Genomic DNA, 20,244 nt, shown 5'->3' on the forward strand with positions numbered 1-20,244 from the left:
CAGGTCCTTGGCCCATTTATTGATTGGATTATTTGTTTTTGGGTTGCTTAGCTTGTTGAGTTCTTTATATACCCTAGAGATTAGTGCTCTATCTGATGTGTGAGGGGTAAAAATTTGCTCCCAGGATGTAGGCTCTCTGTTCACCTCACAGATTGTTTCTTTGCTGAGAAAAAACTTTTTAGTTTGAATCCATCCCATTTGTTGATTCTTGGTTTTAATTCTTGTGCTATAGGAGTCTTATTAAGGAAGTTGGGGCCTAGTCCCACGTGATGAAGATCAGGACCTACTTTTTCTTCTATTAGATGCAGAATCTCTGGTTTAATTCCTAGATCCTTGATCCATTTTGAGTTAACTTTTATGCATGTTGAGAGATAGGGATTCAATTTCATTTTGTTGCATATGGATTTCCAGTTTTCCCAGCACCATTTGTTGAAGATGCTGTCTTTTTTCCAGTGCATGCTTTTGGCACCTTTGTCTAATATAAGATAGATGTAATTTTGTGGGTTAGTCTCTGTGTCCTCTATTCTGTACCATTGGTCTACCAGCCTGTTTTGGTGCCAATACCATGCTGTTTCTATTTCTCTGTAGTATAGTTTAAGGTCTGGTATAGCGATACCACCTGTTTCACTCTTCCTGCTTAGAATTGCTTTACCTATTTTGGGTATTTCCAGATGAATTTCATGATTGTTTTTTCTATTTCTATGAGGAATGCCATTGGGATTTTCATCGGAATTGCATTTAACCTGTATAGTGCTTTTGGTAGTATGGTCATTTTAATAATATTAATTCTGCCTATCCATGAGCAAGATAGATCTTTCCATATTCTAGGGTCTTCTTTGATTTTTCTCTTTAGTGTTCTATAGTTTTCATTGTATAGATTCTTCACCTCTTTTGTTAAGTCCATTCCCAAGTATCTTATTTTTCTTGAGGATATTGTGAATGGGGCAGTTTCCTCATTTCCTTCTCAGAGGATTTGTCACTGATCTACAGAAATCTACTTTTTTTTTAAATATGTTTTTTAGTTATTGATGGACCTTTATTTTATTTATTTGTTTGTACGTGATGCTGAAAATTGAACCCAGTGTGACACACATGCCAGGCAAAAGCACTCCCCCAGTAATCTACAACCCCAGCCCCTGTGCCTACTTCTTTTACTTTTTATGTGATTTTTTAACATGATAGAATACCTTAAAGAAGATTTAGAATGTTAGCTAAAAAAGGAACTTTGCTTTTGTCTGTTATTGTGGTTTCCAACTCAGAACTTTTTTTATCCAAATAAAATCTTAAAACAGAAGGATAATTAGAACTTGTTAAAAATAGAGATTGAGGCCTTAAATTGTGTGATCTTCCTACCACTCCAGGATCCTGAGAGAACAGAGCTGGGAGATGAGTGATCTTGTTTCCGTTTCACATTTTACAAGAGAGGGAATTGGTTGAGAATAGGGGAGCGGGGAAGACAGACACACAGAGACATGACTTGTACAGGTAGTGGTTGTCTAAGACTGTTAATTTCCATCCTAGTGCTTTTTTTTTTTTTTTTAAACTTACTGACCCTACTTATTGTGCTTAATGTAACACTTTATAGGGGAGTTTTGATCATTCTGAAGAAATCCTTAATGGCGAGTTGGCACGGATCATCTACAAAAATTCTATAAGCAAGATTAAAGGTAGGTGTCTTTTGGTGCTGGGGTTGTGGCAAAATGGTAGAGTGCTTGCCTATTGCATGTGAGGCCCTAGGTTTGGTCCTCAGCACCACCTAAAAATAAATAAATAAAGGTATTGTGTTCAAATACAGCTAAAAAATAAATATTAAAAAATGGTAGGTATCTTTTGAACATTTATTTGTGGTAGGAAAGTGGAGCACTCTCATATTGAGCTAATTTTGTTAGCTAATTTTGAAAATTTCCACTGTAATATGTATAAAACTGTGATTGTAGGGATAATGTCCTGTATCTTTTACTTTTAAAATACTTTTTTGTCAATGGATGGATCTTTTATTTATTTATTTATTTATATGCGGTGCTGAGGGAGGGCCTCACACATTCCAGGCAAGCACTCTACCACTGAACCACAAGTCTAGTCCAGAGTCCTGTATCTTTTTGAAAATGCTTATTTCTTCTAGACTATAATTGGACATTTTTCAGGAAGTGTTTTGTTGTTGTTGTTGTTGTTGTTGTTGTTGGGGTACCAGGGATTGAAGTCAGGGCCACTTAATCACTGAGCCACATCCCCAACCTTATTTTGTATTTTATTTAGAGACAGAGTCTTGCTGAGTTGCTTAGTGCCTTGCTTTTGTTGAGGCTGGTTTGAACTCGTGATCCTCCTGCCTCAGCCTCCCCAGCCACTGGGATTACAGGCATGTACAATCGTGCCCGGCTTTAGGAACTATTTTTCGAATACTTAACTTATTTAGATATTGAAAAGAAGTAGAAAACTTAGTTTGTTTCCTTATGCCCTCAAGTTTGGAATGAAAGTTAGAAGTGCTTATGAATATCCCATAATATTAATAATGGCTTTGCTTGTTTATGGGGACTATAGGATCTCCCCCAGCCCATTTTTTTTCTCATTCTCAAAAAGAAAAAAAAATAAAGAAAATCCACAACCAAAATAAGCTTCCTTCAGTTGGAGGGGTGTGTAGGTCTGCAGTAGAAGGTGTTTAGCATGTGTGAATCCCTGGATTCAATCCCCAGACCTCTACCCTGCCACTCCCCACCCCCCCCAAAAAAAAAAAAAAAAAAAAGAACTAGTATTCAGATGTAAGTTTCGGACCAGCCCCGGCAACTTGGTGAGACCCTGTTTCAAGGGGGAAAAAAAAAGGAAATGGGAGTGTAGCTCGGTGGTAGAGTGCCCGTTGTGAAGAATTTGTCCTCCCCTGCTTTTTAAATCTTAGGTGCAGAATTTCATGTGTCACTTCTCTCAGTTGCACAGCTGTTTGATTTTGCCAAAGATCTACAAAAAGAAATTTATGATGAGTAAGTAAAATGGTAGAAAAGTGAATTATATCTATTTCTGATCATATGATAAAAATTTGAGTTTGGTTATTTGTAAGGGAGGAAAAAGATACCATACTAGATCCTTGGAAGAAAGGCTAAGTTTTTTGTTTTTTTTTTTTTCTTTTATTATTGACTTTATACAAAGACTAAGTTTTAAGAAAAATTTGTATGTTTTACATATTCAAAGAGTATGTTTTTAGAGAATTCTTTGACCTTATTTATTGACTTCCTTTTGGAAATAATTTGTCTATATTCAATAACAAATATATCCTAAGGCTTATATAAAAATCCTATATCCTGCTGGCATGTGGCACATTGCTGTAAGTCAAGCTGGTCAGGAGGCTGAGGCAGGAGCATCATAAGTTTGAGGCTAGCTGGGATTGTAGCTCAGTGGTAGAGTTAGACTGTGTGAGTCCCTGGTTTCAATCCTTAGTACCAAAAGAAAAACAAGAAAACCTGTGTTCTGTTGTGCTGGCATTTCTTTTGTTCATAAAACAAGAGTCGTATTCATAACTGTTCTTACTGGGATGTTGCAAGTAATTTTATTCTTCAATGCCTGATTATATTGTCTAAGAATTTTTTATTTGTGCCTACTTTATATGTACTTCCATTCTTAGGTAGCACCCTGTGCTTTCCTAGGCTATAAGATGAAATGTGGATCAGTTTGTCCTTTAGATCTGTAGAGTTTTGGTAGAGGATTAGGTTGTGCTTTTTCTCTGCTTCCATTATAATAACAGGAAATCCAGAGTTAGGATATAAAGTTGTCAAGAGCTCTTGGAGGCTTGTGTGGTTACAGATAACTGTTGATTTGACTTGAGTTAACTCGAATGTTAACATTTGTCAGTGATGTCTGAAATATTATGAGACAATAAATCTGTGACAGCTTTGTTCCACTGATTATATAGTGAGTGAAGGTACTCTGGAGAGCAGATTGGGAAGTGGCTCTTAAGTTGTAAAGTTGTAAAGGTGTCTTGTGGACATTTTTAGACCATGTGGAACTGTCTCTCTGGGAATTCCGAGTTCCTTTTTGTGGAACAAATGCCAATAAACTGTATTTTTCAGCCTTCAGGCTATGCACACAGATGACCCTCTCACTTGGGATTATGTGGCACGCCGAGAATTAGAGATCCAGTCACAACCAGGAGATGAGCAGCCTCTGACAAAACAAGCCAAAGCAGCGGAGGTGGGCCGGAGGGAGGAGAGGTGCTGTGCTGTATATGAAGAGGCAGTGAAGACTCTGCCTACAGGTAAACTTCTTTAAACCTCCATGTCATGTAGAAGTAACAGTATCCAAGTGTGAGCAGACATTCACTCCCCTTCCTGTTACCAAAATTGGCACTGGAAATCTCTTTATAGTACAGTTCGCAATGTACCTGGTTTTCCAGCTTGTTCTTTGTCTCTGATGGTGGAAGTTGGAGCTTTTGTATACTTCCTCTATCTTTTCGGTCTTTATGTTCATTTGTTTGGAGGAATTGATACTTAGGAAATGATAATTCAGTAGATTCTTTAGTTATCTTTTGCTAGAGATTCAACTTCTTTTATAATATTGGAGAATAAAGTTGGTGAGGATCTAAAACCTGGATAAAGCTTTTGAATTTTATGTTTCTATTATTACTCAGATGCTTTCCCCCAGTATTTGAAATGTTTGGCTGTAATTCGAATAACTTTTTTTTTTTCTCAATATTTTTTTAGTTGTAGATGGACACAGTACCTTTATTTTATTTATTTATTTTTGTGTGGTGCTGAGGATTGAGCCTAGTGCCTCACGTGTGCCGGGCAAACGCTCTACCACTGAGCCACAACCTCAGCTCCCGAATAATTTTCCATTAAGCTAGTTAAAACTTTTCTTCAGAGGCTTTTTCCCTTTGAAGAAAACACATTTTTGTGATGATTGTTGAACTAAGAGAATTGGTGATCTTATCAATGTAATGTGATTTTTTTTTTTTTTTCCCAGAGGGCATGTGGAAATGTTACATCAATTTTTGCTTGGAAAGATTTTCTAAGAAGACAAGTAGTGAGTTCCTCAGAGGGAAGGTAAGGGCTTGTATTTCATGGTTACAGTGACTGATTAGAAAGTGCCTATCTTCTAAAAGAAGAATAGAAGCACAGCATTTTGCGGGAGGGTCTGGGCCAGCTTTTGGAACTTCAAGCTTAACCACTTTCTCCTGACAGCCAGGAGGGTGGCCTGTCATTTTCAAGGTCTGATTTGGTTTGCCTTTATACTGCACACCAGGGTAGGAGGGGCCCTCTTCTTACTGGGCTGTGCCCCATACACATGGTAACCTCCTCTAATGATGAGTGACACCATGATGCAGGAGCAACCAGTCCTTTCTCTGAATTGTTAGAAATATGCAAAATTGTTTTTGTTTATATCAGTGGACAGAGGCCTCTGATGAGATCTTGGTAATAAACTGAGGAATTTTTCTGATTTTAGAGACTGGAAAGAACCATGATTTCATTCAGGAAGGCACACGAACTCAAGCTCCTTTCAGAATCCCAGTATAAGCAGTGGGTAAGAACATTGAGAGCACATTCACTGTCAGTTACATATACTTTATTTTTGTTGTTTTGTGCTGTTTTCAATGTGTGTTGTATGTATGGACTAATCTATCTTACACAACTGTGGCCATTTATAAGATGGTATTTACGTGTGGTTGTATTTGGGATATACCAAAAAGGAGAAGGGTATTATACAGTGGAAAGTACTTGAACAGAGAGTCTGAGTTTGTTTATTCACCCATCCTTTATTTATTTGTGATGCTGGTGATCAAATCCAGGGCCTTGTGCATGCTAGGCAGGTTCTCTTCCTCTGAACCTCACCCCAACCCCATTCATCCATCTTTTAATGAACATTTTTTTCCTGAGTAACCATTAAAGACAATGAGATATGTTCCTGTATTTCAAAAGCCGACATTCTAGTAAGAGGCACATTAACCCTCTATAATTTGAGTTGAGGGTAAAGAAAGTCCAGAATAATGTACTGTGGAAATACATAGTTTTAGATCATTAGCTAGATGACTTAGAAAAACCACTTAACTTTGCTGAGTTTATTTGGTTTTAAAATAGTCATCTTTGTTTTTGCCACCTCACAAAGTCGTTGAGAGCATTGCATAAAGTAGTGAATGTGTTAAATTACTGTTCAGCGGGGGGAAAAACAAAAATTTTTATATTTATTGAGTTTTTTATTTATATGACTTCTGCCTCCAAGGATGGGGCACCATACCAAGGATTGAACTCAGGGCCACTCAACCACTGACCACATCCCCAGTCCTATTTTGTATTTTATTTCGAGACCAGGTCTCACTGAGTTGCTTACTGTCTCGCTTTTGCTGAGACTGGCTTTGAATTCACGATCCTCCTGCCTCAGTTTCCCAAGCCACTGGGATTATAGGAGTGTGCCAACACACCTGGCTTGCTCCTTTTGATCAATATTATTTTTATGTAATTGTAATGAATGTTTTACTATTTTGTATTATATTCTATTTTGTATTGTGTTCTATTATTTTTGCATTAATATTTCCCCCAAGATACTAGGTAGTATAACCTGTTATATTATTCCAAGGCTGAGATACTCTTCTCCTTTTAAGGCAACTACTCAGGAAAATCCCAGGGCTGGAGTTATTAAGTGTTTGAAAGTCATTCACAATGCATAAATTCAGGTGGCCTTTGAATATTACCTTGGCAGTCCTGTTCTTCTGTTACCATCTTTCTTATGTTGTTTACAACTCTGGCTTTTTCAAACATTCTTATAATACTCAAATCTCTGAAATTGCCTTTCCTAATACTACCACCTCAGCCATCATTGATGACCTTACTTTTAAAGAGAATCCCTTAGCATACTGCCTAAAAGTTAAATGCCCAGCTAATTCTACACCCATCCTTTTTCCAGATTGTTCTCCACAGAATCTCTACTCTTTAATCTCTACTCTTTAACCCTGCCAGTATTTCCAGACTCATCTTCCAATCCTCTGGTGTGTGTCCTACCCTCCAGTCATACTGAACTTGGATTTCCTTTCATCTGAGCCATCTCTGGCCTCTTGCTAGTTGGGAAAGCCTTCTCTTTTTCTGGAGGTCTTGTGTTCATTTGGTTAGTACGTATTTCTGTTTTAAGTCTTGGCTTAAATGCTCCTTTTCTGAGTCCTCTCTGGTAATTGCCAAAGTTCTAGTTGGTGTTTCTGGTTTGTACTCGTGTAGCAGGTGATTCTTTTTGTCATGGCACATGTCAAACTGTCTCTTTTGGTAGGCTGTCTTTTTTAGGTAGTCTCTCTGTAGGCAGTAGGAGTATAAATTAAATGTAGCATATTATATGGGTGAACTGTTTATTCCCATTTACTCACTTTTTCATAGTTCTGTAAAGTTGGAATTGTTTTTGGGTTTGTTTTTTTTCTCTCTCTCTCTTTTTTTGGTATCTGGGATTGATCCCAGGGCTTTGAACCGCTGAGCCACATCCCCAGCCCTTTTCTTATCTTTTATTTTGAGACAAGGCCTTGCTAAGTTGCTGAGGCTGGTTTTGAACCTGTGATCCTCCTACCTGAGCATCCTGAGCTGCTGGGATTACAGGTGTGTGCCACTGCACTTAGCAGTTTTTTTCCTCTATTAAAACTGTGGAAGCTAGGGTGCAGTAGTATATACCTAAAATCTCAGCTCCTTGGGACAGTGAGACAAGACGATCACAAATTTGAGGCCAGCCTGGGCAGTTTAGTGAGATTGTGTCTCAAAATAAGTAAGTGCTAGGAATATAGTGCAGTGGTAGAGCGCCCCTGCTTTCAATCTATGGTACTACAAAAACAAAAATATAAAGCCAACTAGTGTGGATATAAATCTTTGAACAGATAAGGTTTCCTTCTTTTATTTGTCAGGCCATATTTGATAAAGTTCAAAACTTTTAAAAGATGAAAACTTCTATGACTTGTTACACAGTGCTAAATTACATTTTAGAAAAATTGTAATGTAGTGTATCCAACTCCATTTGATTGAATACATCTATTTAATTACTGTGCCCCAAATACTTATTTTATCTTTATTGACTTTTATATTCTGGTGGGTGTGGGCACCAGTCTAAATCCCTGCCCCATGCCATGCTAGGGATTGAACCTGAGGGAGTTACACCACTGAAGTACATCCAGTTCCCCAGCTGCCCCCCGACTTTATTTGATAAGTCTTTGGAATTAAGTCATGATGGCCTAATTTGTGTTTGTGTGTGTGTGTACTGGGGTTTGAACCCAGGGGTACTCTACAACTGAGCTAAACCTCAGCCGTTTTTAATTTTTTATTTTGAGATAGGGTCTTGCTAAGTTGCCCATGCTGGCTTCAAACTTATGATCCTTCTGACTCGCCCATCCTAGTAGCTGGGATTACAGGAATATGCTCCTGCACACCAGCTTTTGTCCTTGTTTTTTTTTTTTAAATATTTTTTAAGTTGTTGATAGACCTTTATTTATTTATATGCAGTGCTAAGAATTGAACCCAGTATCTCACATATGCCAGGAAGGTGCTCTACCACTGAGCTACAACCCCTGTTCCTGGTTTTCTTGATTGTCCTTATGTATTGGAGTAGGAAAAGGAAGAGGAATTCCAAAGTGTTCTCTTTGGGCCTATTCAGCAGCCAGGGTAAAAATTTTAGTGGAAAGGCTGTTGAAATTATTGTCTCACATGAGGTCTTTGTCTCTATTTATATATGTTATTTATGTTTCAGTAATTAACTTTTCAGTAATTAACTTTTTCTTAGATTGAGTTGTTGCTGCCCCGTGACTTCTTTATGGAAGCTCTGGAGGTGGCAGAAGCTGGGATTGAATTGTTCAAGGACTCTGTGACAATGTGGCAGATGAAGCTGCAGGTGCTGATTGCCTCAAAGAGCCCTGACATAGCCATGTTTGTTGAAGAAGCCTTTGTGTACCTCAAACCCCAGGTCTGTGAGTTGGGTCTTTCATGTTTCATTCTGTTTGGGAAACCTGTGAAGACTTTAGCCAAAGCTCCTTTGAATACATATTTGCTGAGAGCTGACCCTAGAGTGACATTTATTGTAAAGTGGTGATGGTTTGAGGGATCAGTAGTAGAATTCATTTCATTTCTTTCTTTCTTTCTTTTTTTTTTTTTTTAAATACCGGGGATTGAACCCAGGGGCACATCCCCATCACTTTTTTGAATTTTATTTGGAGACAGGGTCCTAAGTTGTTTAGGGCCTTGCTGAGTTTCTGAGGCTGGCTTTGAACTTGCCATCCTCCTGCCTCAAGTTCCTGAACTTTTGGGATTATAGGTGTGCGCCTGCCACCATGCCCAGCTTCAACAGCTTATTTCTAACCCTTATTTGAAAATTGGCTATATTGTATAAAACTTTCTATTCTGTTTAGATATCTTGGAACAAATGATAAATTTGATACAATATTATTCTCACTTGCATCTAAAGCTGAACATTGACCTGAATTTTAATTGAAAATATATTTCTAATCTTTAAAGATCAAAACTTAAAACTATACAGTAAATCTTTTTATATCAGTGAGGAAAATGTACTCCAGAAGGTAAAATGGGAAAAACACTATTTTACTGCTCATTTGTGTTTGCTTTTGGCAAGTGAGTGAAAAATCAGCCTTGATTAGTTAGTTCTTGTGTTGTGGGTCCTAGACAGCAGAGCCATGGCCTGGGTAGCTGTGGGTTGGGCTGGCTGTCTGCTGTTAATGGTTTAAGTAACTGATGACAACTACAGGAAGTATTCCCCAACAGAAGGGAACTAAAATTAGCAGGAGAGGATTGCTCTGGATGACTTAGAAGGCTGTCTGTGTTCTGACATGCCAATTCCTGCTGGGCAATGAGAATTCCCTCATTGTTAGGCCAGACTAGAAATGAATCCATAGTTTGCATATTGATTGTCTTGGGAGGAGCCCATCTTTATAGTGATAAATTTTCAGAGCATAGTGCTAAACGATCATTTTCTAACTTTTTTTTTTTTTTTTTTTTTTTAAATTGGGAGCAGGTTTGTTTGCCCTTATGGATTTCATGGGCAGAGTGGAGTGAAGGTACTCAAAGCCATGAAGACACAGAAGCAATCTATAAGGTATAGTTCCATTTTCTAAGTCTTGTGGTTTGGGGAATAGGCTCACTAGTTGGAAGGTTCTTTCATCAGCATATGTCCTAAAGCCCTATTAAGTAGCCTGGGGTGGTTCTGGGAAAATTTGTTTTGTTATCTATAAATTTCCTCATACAACTTGTTTCTTTTTTCTTTTACATTGTAGAAAGCTATTTTAGCTATCACAGGTACCAGCTCAGTAACTCTGAAGGATAAATACTTGGATTGGGCATATCGAATTGGTGGCAATAAAAAGGCCAAAACTGTGTTTAAAAGGTACTCACAAACTTTTATAGCCGTTTCTACTCTCTCTACTCCATGGCCCATCATAGCCAAATTGTATGTATCACAAATAGTATCTGAGAAAGTAATCCAAGGGACTTTTTAAAAAAGTAATGCTTCCTTTTACTGCTTTTGAACAATAAAAGCAATTAAGCCTCTTTGGCAGAGAAAATCAACAGGTGATTCATTGTAATCCCATCAAAAGTAAAACCACTGTTAATATATTTTAGAATTTGTTTCTTATGTAGTTGAGGTTAAACTATAATCATAGTTTTGTGTTCCACCTTTTCCTCTTTCAGTATACATTCTTCATTAACATTTATTAAAAACCACCCTGTGGATTTGGTATAATTTCTTTGGCCATGGTAATACTGCTTGATGAACATTTCCTTGGCAGTAGTATTTGTCCATAAGGGAAATTATTTCCTTAGGATGTAGTCTTAGAAATGGAACTGTTGGCCTCCAAAAAGATCTTAAGATATAGTTTGGGAAACTTTAGACTCCAAATGTGAGAAAGAGGAAAGCAGAAAGAAAAGTGAGTAGAAAAGACTTTGGTGAAGGGGAAGTCACTAAAGGTTGAGAGTAGTCATTGGGTCTAGACCTTGCATGGAATTATAGCAAAGTCTTTGTTAAACCCCCTCTTTTGGAGGCACTACCCTGGGTATTTATTTTTATTTATAAGAAGTAACAGGCATCCTATCACTGTGGAAGATGACATTTTTACATTCTATTTTAGTTTACAGGAAAACCGGCCATTTTCAGTAGATTTTTTCAGGAAAATGATCCAGTTTGAAAAGGAGCAAGTAAGTATTCTAAGCATGACTTGCCTGGGAAAATGGGCTAGTAGTTACTAATCTATGGCAGCATCTCATTGTTTTAAAAACTTATTATAATACAGTATAAATTTCTGGTTCCACTGGGTATGGTGGTGCATACTTGTAGTCCTAGCTACTTGGGAGGCTGAGGCAGGGGGATTGCAAATTTGAGGCTAGCCTGGACAACTTTAGGGAGACCCTGTGTCAAAATAAAAAATGATGTAGATCAGTGGTGGGGCACTCCTGGATTTAATCTTCAGTACTGTGGAGGAAGAAAAGATATTTCTGGTTTCTTGGTCCAACTCATTTTCTATAGAGCTAGTAGGAATGGTATCAGCAGAGGAGAAAGTACCTGTTTGGAGAGTAGAAAACTTTGCCGTCACCTCTGACAGGAAGCCTTACCTACCATCTGGATGAGGGACTGCTTCTGCTTTGCTTTCGTAGTGTGGATGGTGAGGTACAGAGTGAAGACTCAATTACTATTTCTGGTGTTTTTAAATGGAACTTGTGAGCCAGGAGAAAGGATAGGAGAGTCGCATTTAAAAAATAATTCACAAAAATCCTAATGTATCTGTAATCTCATCACATTAATATAGCCTACTATTATTTAATATTTTAATTCATATGCACTTGGTTTTGTACTGTTATATTTTGGACTTAGGTGTCAAATGAGAGATCTCTTTTTATAGACACATTCCTGTGTTTTTATATGTTTATCACATTTTTAATGATTGTAATCCCTTTTTTTTTTTTTTCCTTTTTTCTTTTATTACTGGGTATTGAACACATGGGTGCTTAACCACTGAGTCACATCCCCAGCTCTTTTTTATATTTTATCTTGAGACAGGGTCTCACTGAGTTGCTTAGGGCCTCACTAAAATGCTGAGGCTGGTTCTAAACTTGTGATCCTCTCTCTTCAGCCTCCTGAACTGTTGGGATTACAGGTTTGTGCTACCTGTGCCCTGGTGCTGAGGCTTTCTTTGAACTTGCAATCCTGTCTGAGGCTCCTGAGCAGCTGGGATTATAGGCATGTAATGCTGTGCCCAGCTCTAATGTAATTCTTAAACCTGTAATTTTCGTATCTATTCAATTATATATAGAGTCTTACCTCTTTTTTTTTTTTTTGTATATTGAAAACACTGCTGCAGAGATTGTCTTTATGTAGCTTTTTTCTTTTGAGTTACTGATATAAATTTCTGGATTGGGGGCATATTTTGTATGGTTTTATTATATTGCCATATTATAGTTCTCCAAAAGAATTAGGCTTGGGCTGGGTTGTGGCTCAGTGGTAGAGTGCTTGCCTAGCATGTGTGAGGCACTGGGTTCGATTCTCAGCACCACATAAAAATAAGCAAGTAAAGTAAAGCATTCTATCCATCTATAACTACAAAAAAAAAAAAAAAAGAATAATTAGGCTTATTAGGCTTATTTATAATAAGATATACTGTATCCTTGTTTCCTTTTAGCTTCTCCAAGTATCCAGTTTTGCTTTTTCTCTTTAATTTGGTACTTCACTTGGTGTTTTTTTAATTTGCTTTTTCAAAGTTACCTGGGCATGATGGTACATGCCTATAATCCCAGCCACTTGGGAGGCTAAGGCAGGAGGATCAAGAGTTCAAAGCCAGCCTCAGCGACTTAGCAAGACCTTGACTCTAAATAAAATATAAGGGCTAGGGATGTGGTTCAGTTCCCCTAGGTTCAATCCCTGGCACCCCCCACCCCCCCAAAAAAAGTTACTAGTGCGGTTGAACTCCTTTTTCATAGTTTGACCATTGTTGTCTGAGTCAAGTGTCTATTCATGTTCTACAGTATAGTACAGTCTTATAATACTAGAGATAGTTTAATATCATCAAACAGCCAGACTTTGTATTAACATGTGCCTTGGGCAGACCGCTTAGTTCTAATCCTCACATCCTCATCTATAAAAAGGTCCTTATACCTTTTTCAGTGGTATGAGAGTTATAGGGCCTAATTGGGATACTATGTAGAAAGGACTTTGCATAGTGCCTTGACCATTAGGAACCCTCAGCAAAGTGTGATTCTGGTTTTTTTTTTTTTTTTTTTAAAGCATATGAGGTTAAATTGACTTCCTGTAATATAATACAATCTCAGTGAATTGAGATTTGAATTAGGAAGATTTTGGTTTTTTTCTGTGCTGCTAGGAATCTAACTGTACATGCTAGACAAGTGCTGTGCCCCTGAGGTAAGTCCCCAGCTTAGGAAGTAGTTATTTTATTATACAAAAGGATTTTTAAACTGAAGATGTCAAGTCTACTGTGAAAAGAAAGCAAAAGGGAATGTATTTTTAAAAATAGGTGAAGAATTAGCAGTTTTTTTTTTTTTTTTAATATTTATTTTTTAGTTCTCGGTGGACACAACATCTTTGTTTGTATGTGGTGCTGAGGATCCAACCCGGGCCGCACGCACGCACGCCAGGCGAGCGCACTACCACTTGAGCCACATCCCCAGCCCAAGAATTAGCAGTTTTATTGATTGTCTAAAATTAGCGGTTCATCATTAATCATTACTTTAATACTTATCATTAGGTTCATCATTAATCATTACTTTAATAGTTGCACTAAGAAGTACAAACCTTGTTTTCCATGTGAGAAAATATTGACAGAGGGTTTAAAACACTTGTTGAAGGTTAGCCAGGTATGGTGGTACATGCCTATAAGCTGGGCAACCAGGGAAATCAGCTGAAGCAAGAGGATTATAAATTTGAGGCCAGTCTCAGCAACTTAATGAGCCCCTATCTCAAAATAAAAAATAAAAAGGACTGGGGATTTGACTCAGTGATAAAGCACCCCTGGGTTCAAAAATCCTCATACAAAAAAAAAAAAAAAAACCCAAAAAAACACACAAAAAAAAAAACCCCAAAACTTGCCAAGGGTCATATAAATTTGTTTCTTTATTTTACTCTTATTCATCCCCCCAAGCCTTTCAAATGTTTCCTGAGAAGCCTTTCATGTTTCCCATTAATTTTTTTTGTTCTTTTTAGTTATATATGACAGTAGAATGAATATATATATATATATATATATATATATATATATACACATTTATTTATTTATTTGTTTTTAATATTTATTTTTCAATTGTAGTTGGACACAGTACCTTTATTTATTTTTATGTGGTGCTGAGGATCGAACCCATGTACTAGGCGAGTGCTCTATCACTGAACCACAACCCAAGCCTCGAGTAGAATATATTTTGACATATCATATAACTTCCCATTCTTTTTTTTTTTTAATATTTATTTTTTAGTTGTAGTTGGACACAATACCTTTATTTTATTCATTTATCTTTTATGTGGTGCTGAGTATCAAACCCAGGATCACACGTGTGAGGCCAGCACTCTACTGCTGAGCAACAACCCCAGCCCTAATTTCCCCTTCTTATGGTTGTACATGATGTAGAGTTACACTGGTCATGTATTCATTTATGAACATAGGACAGTTATGTCCGGTTCATTCTGTTGTCTTTCCTATGCCCAACCCCACTCCTTTCTCTTCATTCCTCTTTGTTTAATCCCTTACTGAAAATTTATTAGACTTTTTTCCATGCCATCAGAGCAAGGTGTGTTTACGAATTGACATTGACCTCACTCTGGTGGGTAGTGCATTTGCCTTTTTTCTGGGTAGGTTGACAACTAGGCTGATTTGTCTTATACCCTGACCCTCCTTCCCCTTCAAATATCTAACAGATGGTAGTTGTTAACTCTAAGTTTGAAATGAACTTGTGATTTTATAACCAGGCTTTTGTGGCAAAATTGTCTGATTGTTTTTGTTAGGAATCCTGCAAGATGGCAAACTTAAGAGAATATTATGAGAGAGCTTTGAGAGAGTTTGGATCTGTAGATTCTGGTAAGTAAGCTTCAGTTATGGACACATAACTGAAGAAGTGTTGGCTTCTGCAGTCTGTGACCTGTGAATAGGTTACAACAGTGTTTAGCTTTTTTGTATCATGGCCTTTGAATAGCACTTGATTCCTTCTCCTGTCTTCTCCCTTGTCTTGTGTACAAAAACTTATTGGACACATAGTTTTACTTAAAATTTTAAGTTTCCAAGAATCCATAAGTTCTTCTCTTAAGAACTCTGGGTTAGAGAAAGATATGCTTGGTTAGATTTTCTTAAAAAAAAAAAACATTGTAGTGGGGTATAGTGATCCATGTCTGTAATTCCAATCACTTGGGAGGTTGAGGAGGAGGATTGCCTTGTTACTTGGTGAGTCTCTGTCTCTTAAAAAAAAGAGGGCTGGGGATATAGCTCAAGGATAAAATGCCCCTGGGTTCACCCCCCAGTGCTAGGAACAAAAAAGGTGGGGGGAGGGGTAAGGAATACTTATTTATAAGGAATAAGTTCATAATGGAGGTGATTAGTCATAGTAGGCCATAGTAGTGGGGAGGGAGGATAGGGCAAGATTGATCAATGGGTACTAAGTTACAGTTTGATTGGAGCAAGAAGTTCTGATGTGCTGTTGCACAGTAGGGTGACTATAGATAATAGTAATGTACCACATATTTCAAAAAGCTAGAAGAAACAATATTGAAAGTTTTCACCATAAAGACAAGACAAATGTTTGAGAAGATATGTATAACCTCATTTAAACATTGTACAATGTATGCATGTATCAAATGTTCTATTACCCCATTAATATATACAGTTTTTACATATCTATTTGTTTAAAATTTTAAAGTTAAATAACTTGTCAGAAGAACAAAAAGGTGTGGGAGTTAGAGCTGATGGTAACATGGCTGTCAACTACACTGCCCATTTGTAAGAATTGCACAACATACTTCTGGGCATAGTTTTGTCATGTAGAATATGGGGCTTTATTTATAAATACTGACAAGTATAGTTATTAAACTCACATTTTAAAAAACACATTAGCTCCTACTGGTTTTCTTTTTTAAAGTCTTCCTCCATTTTTTATTGGTGCATTATAGTTGTACATAATGGTGCAATTTGTTGTTACGTATTCATATATGCACATGATATGACAGTATAATTTGGCCAATATCATTCCCCCGTATTTCCCCTTTCTCTTTTCTTCCCTTCTCAAGTCCCTTTCCTTTCTTCTGCTGATCTCACTTCAATTTTCATGAGATTCCACCAACTTTTCTTTTTCTTTTTCCTCTCCAGCTTCCCCATATGAGGGAAAACATGACCCTTGACCTTAAGTTTGACTTATTTTGCTTAAATTCATGGTTTCTAGTTCCATTCATTTTCCAGCAAATGACATAATTTAATTTTTCTTTATGACTGAGTAAAACTCCATTGTGTGTGTGTGTGTATTTTCTTTATTCATTTGTCTATTGATGGACTCTTAGGCTAGTTGGTTTCATAGTTTGGCTCTTGTGGATTGTGCTGCTATAAACATGGTTATGCAGGTATTGCTGTAATATGCTGACTTTAATTCTTTAGGATAAATACCGGGTAGTGGTGTAGCTGGGTCATATGGTGATTTGAGGAACCTTCATATTGATTTCCATAGTGGTTGTACTAATTTACAATCTCACCAACAATTCCTGCTGGTTTTCAATAGACTATAAGTGGTGAAATAGATGAAAGCAGCATTTTTTGCTAACACAAACAAATTTTATTAAGCACAGTGACAAGGTTATTTGTGAATTGATTGAGGTTACTTTTGCCTTGAAAGAGACTTCAACAAAATCTTCCCTTTTAAAAAATCTTAGTATTTTTAGTTGATTAAATAACATAGGCTGTCATGATTAATGGGAAGGTTTTCTATTAACCAGAAAACCCTTTTCCTATACCTTCATGTAAAAAAAGCCATGAGAAGTATTGCTTCATATAGGGCTCTAGGGAAATAACAGGAGTTAAGTTTCTTACAAATTTTGAATTAATATTAAATAATTGCCTAAAAAGCCTTATTAGTTGTCTAACTATGTTTACAGTAATTTTTTTCATTCCTTTTAAAGATCTTTGGATGGACTACATCAAAGAAGAATTGAATCACCCACTTGGTAGACCTGAGAATTGTGGGCAGATCTATTGGCGAGCTATGAAGATGTTGCAGGGAGAGTCAGCAGAGTTGTTTGTAGCCAAACATGCTATGCATCAGGCTGGACATTAGTGAAGAGAAGAATACAAGGAACTTTGTAAAATCCTCTTGCAAGCCTCCTGGACACTTTTGTATTATGAATCAGTCTGTAAATTCAGGTGACAGATAAAATGGCTGATTGATTTTGAGATGTTTTGTGTGTGTTACTCTTTAGTTTCAGGAAAAAGAATGACTATTGGTTGAGGCCAAACCTACTAGTTTTTTTTTTTTTTCCTCCTTCCTCCTGTACTGGGGATTGAACTGGGCGGGGGGTGGGGTGGGGTGGGGTGGGAGAGATACTCTACCACTGAGCCACATTCTGAGCCCATTTCCCTCCCTTTTTAAACAAAAATTGAGACAGGATTTCACCAAATTGCTCAGGCTGACATAAAATTGGTGATTCAACTACCTCAGCCAGGATGCTGAGTAGCTGGGATTACAAACATGTGCCAAGATGCCTGGCAACCATAGTTCTTAAATGTTTTTCAAAATATATGGAAATCCTGCACTGCATTGTATTTATTATTCCAGGTCAAGCAGACATACTCCTAATCTAGACCTAGCAGCCAGTTAAAATGAAAGAGGACATATGGTTTTATCTGTTCTCTCTTTACTGTGAAACTATATGTGATACACATTTGAAATATGGATGAAATAGGATAGTGAGAAGTTGAAAAACCTCCTGTAATCCAGCTTAAGTTGGATTTAGTAATTTGATTTTCTTTTTCAGAATTGGATTTATATTTTTAGATCATTCCAGAAGTATTTGAGTGCTTATCATTTGCACAAAAGAAGGAAGGCTGTGGGGGATAGAGGTAAGGGTTGGAAAAAAGCATATCCAAAGAGAGCTGGTTGGAGCAGCAGAGATGAAGGTGCTGGAATTTGAGTGGGGCAGGGGGAAGTCCTTTAAGAAGGTTAAAAACTATAAACATGTTTTATCTGTCCTAAGGATAGATAAGCAGAGAATTGTTTGTATTTGTATTGGGGAGGCAACCAAAGGGCAGGGTAGTGGATTAGAGTGGCAGAGAAGTATCTCACTGGGGAGACCTGGAAAGACGGCTTTGGGCAGAAAAGGGCATTTTGGGAACAGGGGAGAGAATTGTTTGAATTATATCATTTAACTTGACGTTGTGATATCACTGGGAGAAGCATTCAGTGCAGTCTCACTTAATAGTACATTATTAGCCTATGTCATTAAATACCCTTAAAACATTTTAATTAATTTGTAACATTCCATTATAAAAATAGCCCTGATTTATTTTATTAATCCTCTGGTTGGACCTTGTCATTTTATATATATAATGTATATATAAATTATAAATGCTTCTGATAGAGATTTTTGTCATTCTTTGTTCACATCCATGATTGTTTTCTTTAAGAGACTGAATTTCTGGTATGAGTGGAATTTCTGGATCAAAGGATATATTGTAGAGAATATTGATATGTATTGCCATTTTGGTCCTTTCAAGCAGTATGAAAGTGGCAATGTCCTTGTTTGCACTAGATATTATAATTTGTATTTTTGCCATTTTGAAAAGTGATAGTTTTGACATGAGTTTTTCTGAGATTAATGAAGTTAATGTCTTTCTCATCTTTCATAATATTTTAAAATTACTTTTTCTAACTAATTTATAAGTTTAAGAAATATTTTTATTCGTTGTTCACGGACCTTTATTTTATTTATTTTTATGTGGTGCTGAGAATCGAACCCAGTGCCTCGAACATGCTAGACAAGCACTCTTCCACTGAGCCACAACCCCAGCCCTAACTTATAAGTTTTTTAATATGTTGAATGCCAATCTTTCCTTTGTTCTTTGTTGCAAATAATTTTATGTGCAGTTCTGTTGTTTTAGAAATGCGTTTAACTAGTTTTCCAGTGCTGTTTGGCCATTTTTCTCTCTGCTGATTTCTGATACTACCTTTAGTATATATTGAATTTCTATGCCTATTAGAGTGTTTTTGGACATATTTATTTTGGGCTTTTGTGCTCTTACATGTTGTTTGCTTGTCATTTCCTTTAAGAAAAATTTATTTCTCAAGTCCTGGGAAGTTTAACTTTCTAAATTTTACATGGCATCCTTATTTTAAGAGAGAGACATGCTAACCCATAAGATAGGGAAAAAAGAAGTTGGGTTACCCTGGGATCATAACATCTTTGTATATGGCTCTCAGTGTTGCTGGTTATGAAAATGCTAGTTCACCTAGAATTGTATGTAGGTGTGGTGGCCATGTGTGACAAAGTAATTCAGATTCTCATTCATACTGGCCATGTCTTTCCTTTTTTTATATATTTATTTTTCAGTTGTAGGTGGACACAATATTTTTAGTTCATTCTTATGTGGTGCTGAGGATCGAACCCAGTGCCTCACGTGTGCTAGGTGAGCACTCTACCACAGAGCCACAACCCCAGCCCCATACAGGCTACATTTCAGGAGCTTAGTAATTTCTACCATGCAGAAGATGCTGTTGAGCATTGCTGACTAGAGCCTGTGCAGACTCATGGGTCATCAGAACAGAACATGTGTTGATTAGTTGCATTTCCTTTTCTATAGGAAAGTATATAAAATAATATTGAATATTATGTGTCAATTTTAAGTTTTTTCAAATGTTTTATGTCACTTACAAACATTGAGAGGGATGAAGAAAGGCAAATGTCCCCAAAGACTGTCATAATGTTGCCTGGTAACTGAGCTGGGTGTGGTGGCACATGCCTGATCCAGTGACTTGGGAGGCTGTGGCAGGAGGATCGCAAGTTGAGGCCAACCTTGGCAACCTAGTGGGATCATTTCTCAAAAAATAGAAAACACTGGGGGACTTAGCTCAGTGATTTAGCGCCCCTGAGTTCAATCCCTAGTACCAAAAAAAAAAAAAAAAAAAGAGCAAGGAATCCAATTTTCATGTTGACTGGTAATGTGATCACTCCTTGCATTGATTTGTTAGAATTTAGTCATTGCTGGGGGGGGGGGCAGGGCGTGTGTGTGTGGGTCCCAGTGAAGGCTGCTTTATAGTTGGGTTTTGCGGGGGG

The 20,244-nt window shown here is 37.2% G+C and overlaps 1 protein-coding gene across 1 annotated transcript in view; it reads left to right on the top strand.

Moving 5' to 3' along the window:
- Utp6 (UTP6 small subunit processome component) overlaps positions 1-17,368 on the top strand; it is a 35,026-nt gene extending 17,658 nt beyond the window's left edge. Inside the window, exons 9-19 of the mRNA XM_076869775.1 lie at positions 1,586-1,667; positions 2,891-2,972; positions 4,056-4,240; positions 4,948-5,027; positions 5,428-5,505; positions 8,722-8,901; positions 9,964-10,044; positions 10,223-10,332; positions 11,075-11,141; positions 14,947-15,019; positions 17,098-17,368. Of these exons, the coding sequence (XP_076725890.1) occupies positions 1,586-1,667; positions 2,891-2,972; positions 4,056-4,240; positions 4,948-5,027; positions 5,428-5,505; positions 8,722-8,901; positions 9,964-10,044; positions 10,223-10,332; positions 11,075-11,141; positions 14,947-15,019; positions 17,098-17,252 (1,173 nt within the window). The 3' untranslated portion in view covers positions 17,253-17,368. The remainder of the gene's footprint in view (positions 1-1,585; positions 1,668-2,890; positions 2,973-4,055; positions 4,241-4,947; positions 5,028-5,427; positions 5,506-8,721; positions 8,902-9,963; positions 10,045-10,222; positions 10,333-11,074; positions 11,142-14,946; positions 15,020-17,097) is intronic.
- Positions 17,369-20,244: the final 2,876 nt, after the last annotated feature.

Source organism: Callospermophilus lateralis, chromosome 11, assembly GCF_048772815.1.
Source record: "Callospermophilus lateralis isolate mCalLat2 chromosome 11, mCalLat2.hap1, whole genome shotgun sequence".
NCBI classification, from domain to species: Eukaryota; Metazoa; Chordata; class Mammalia; order Rodentia; family Sciuridae; genus Callospermophilus; species Callospermophilus lateralis.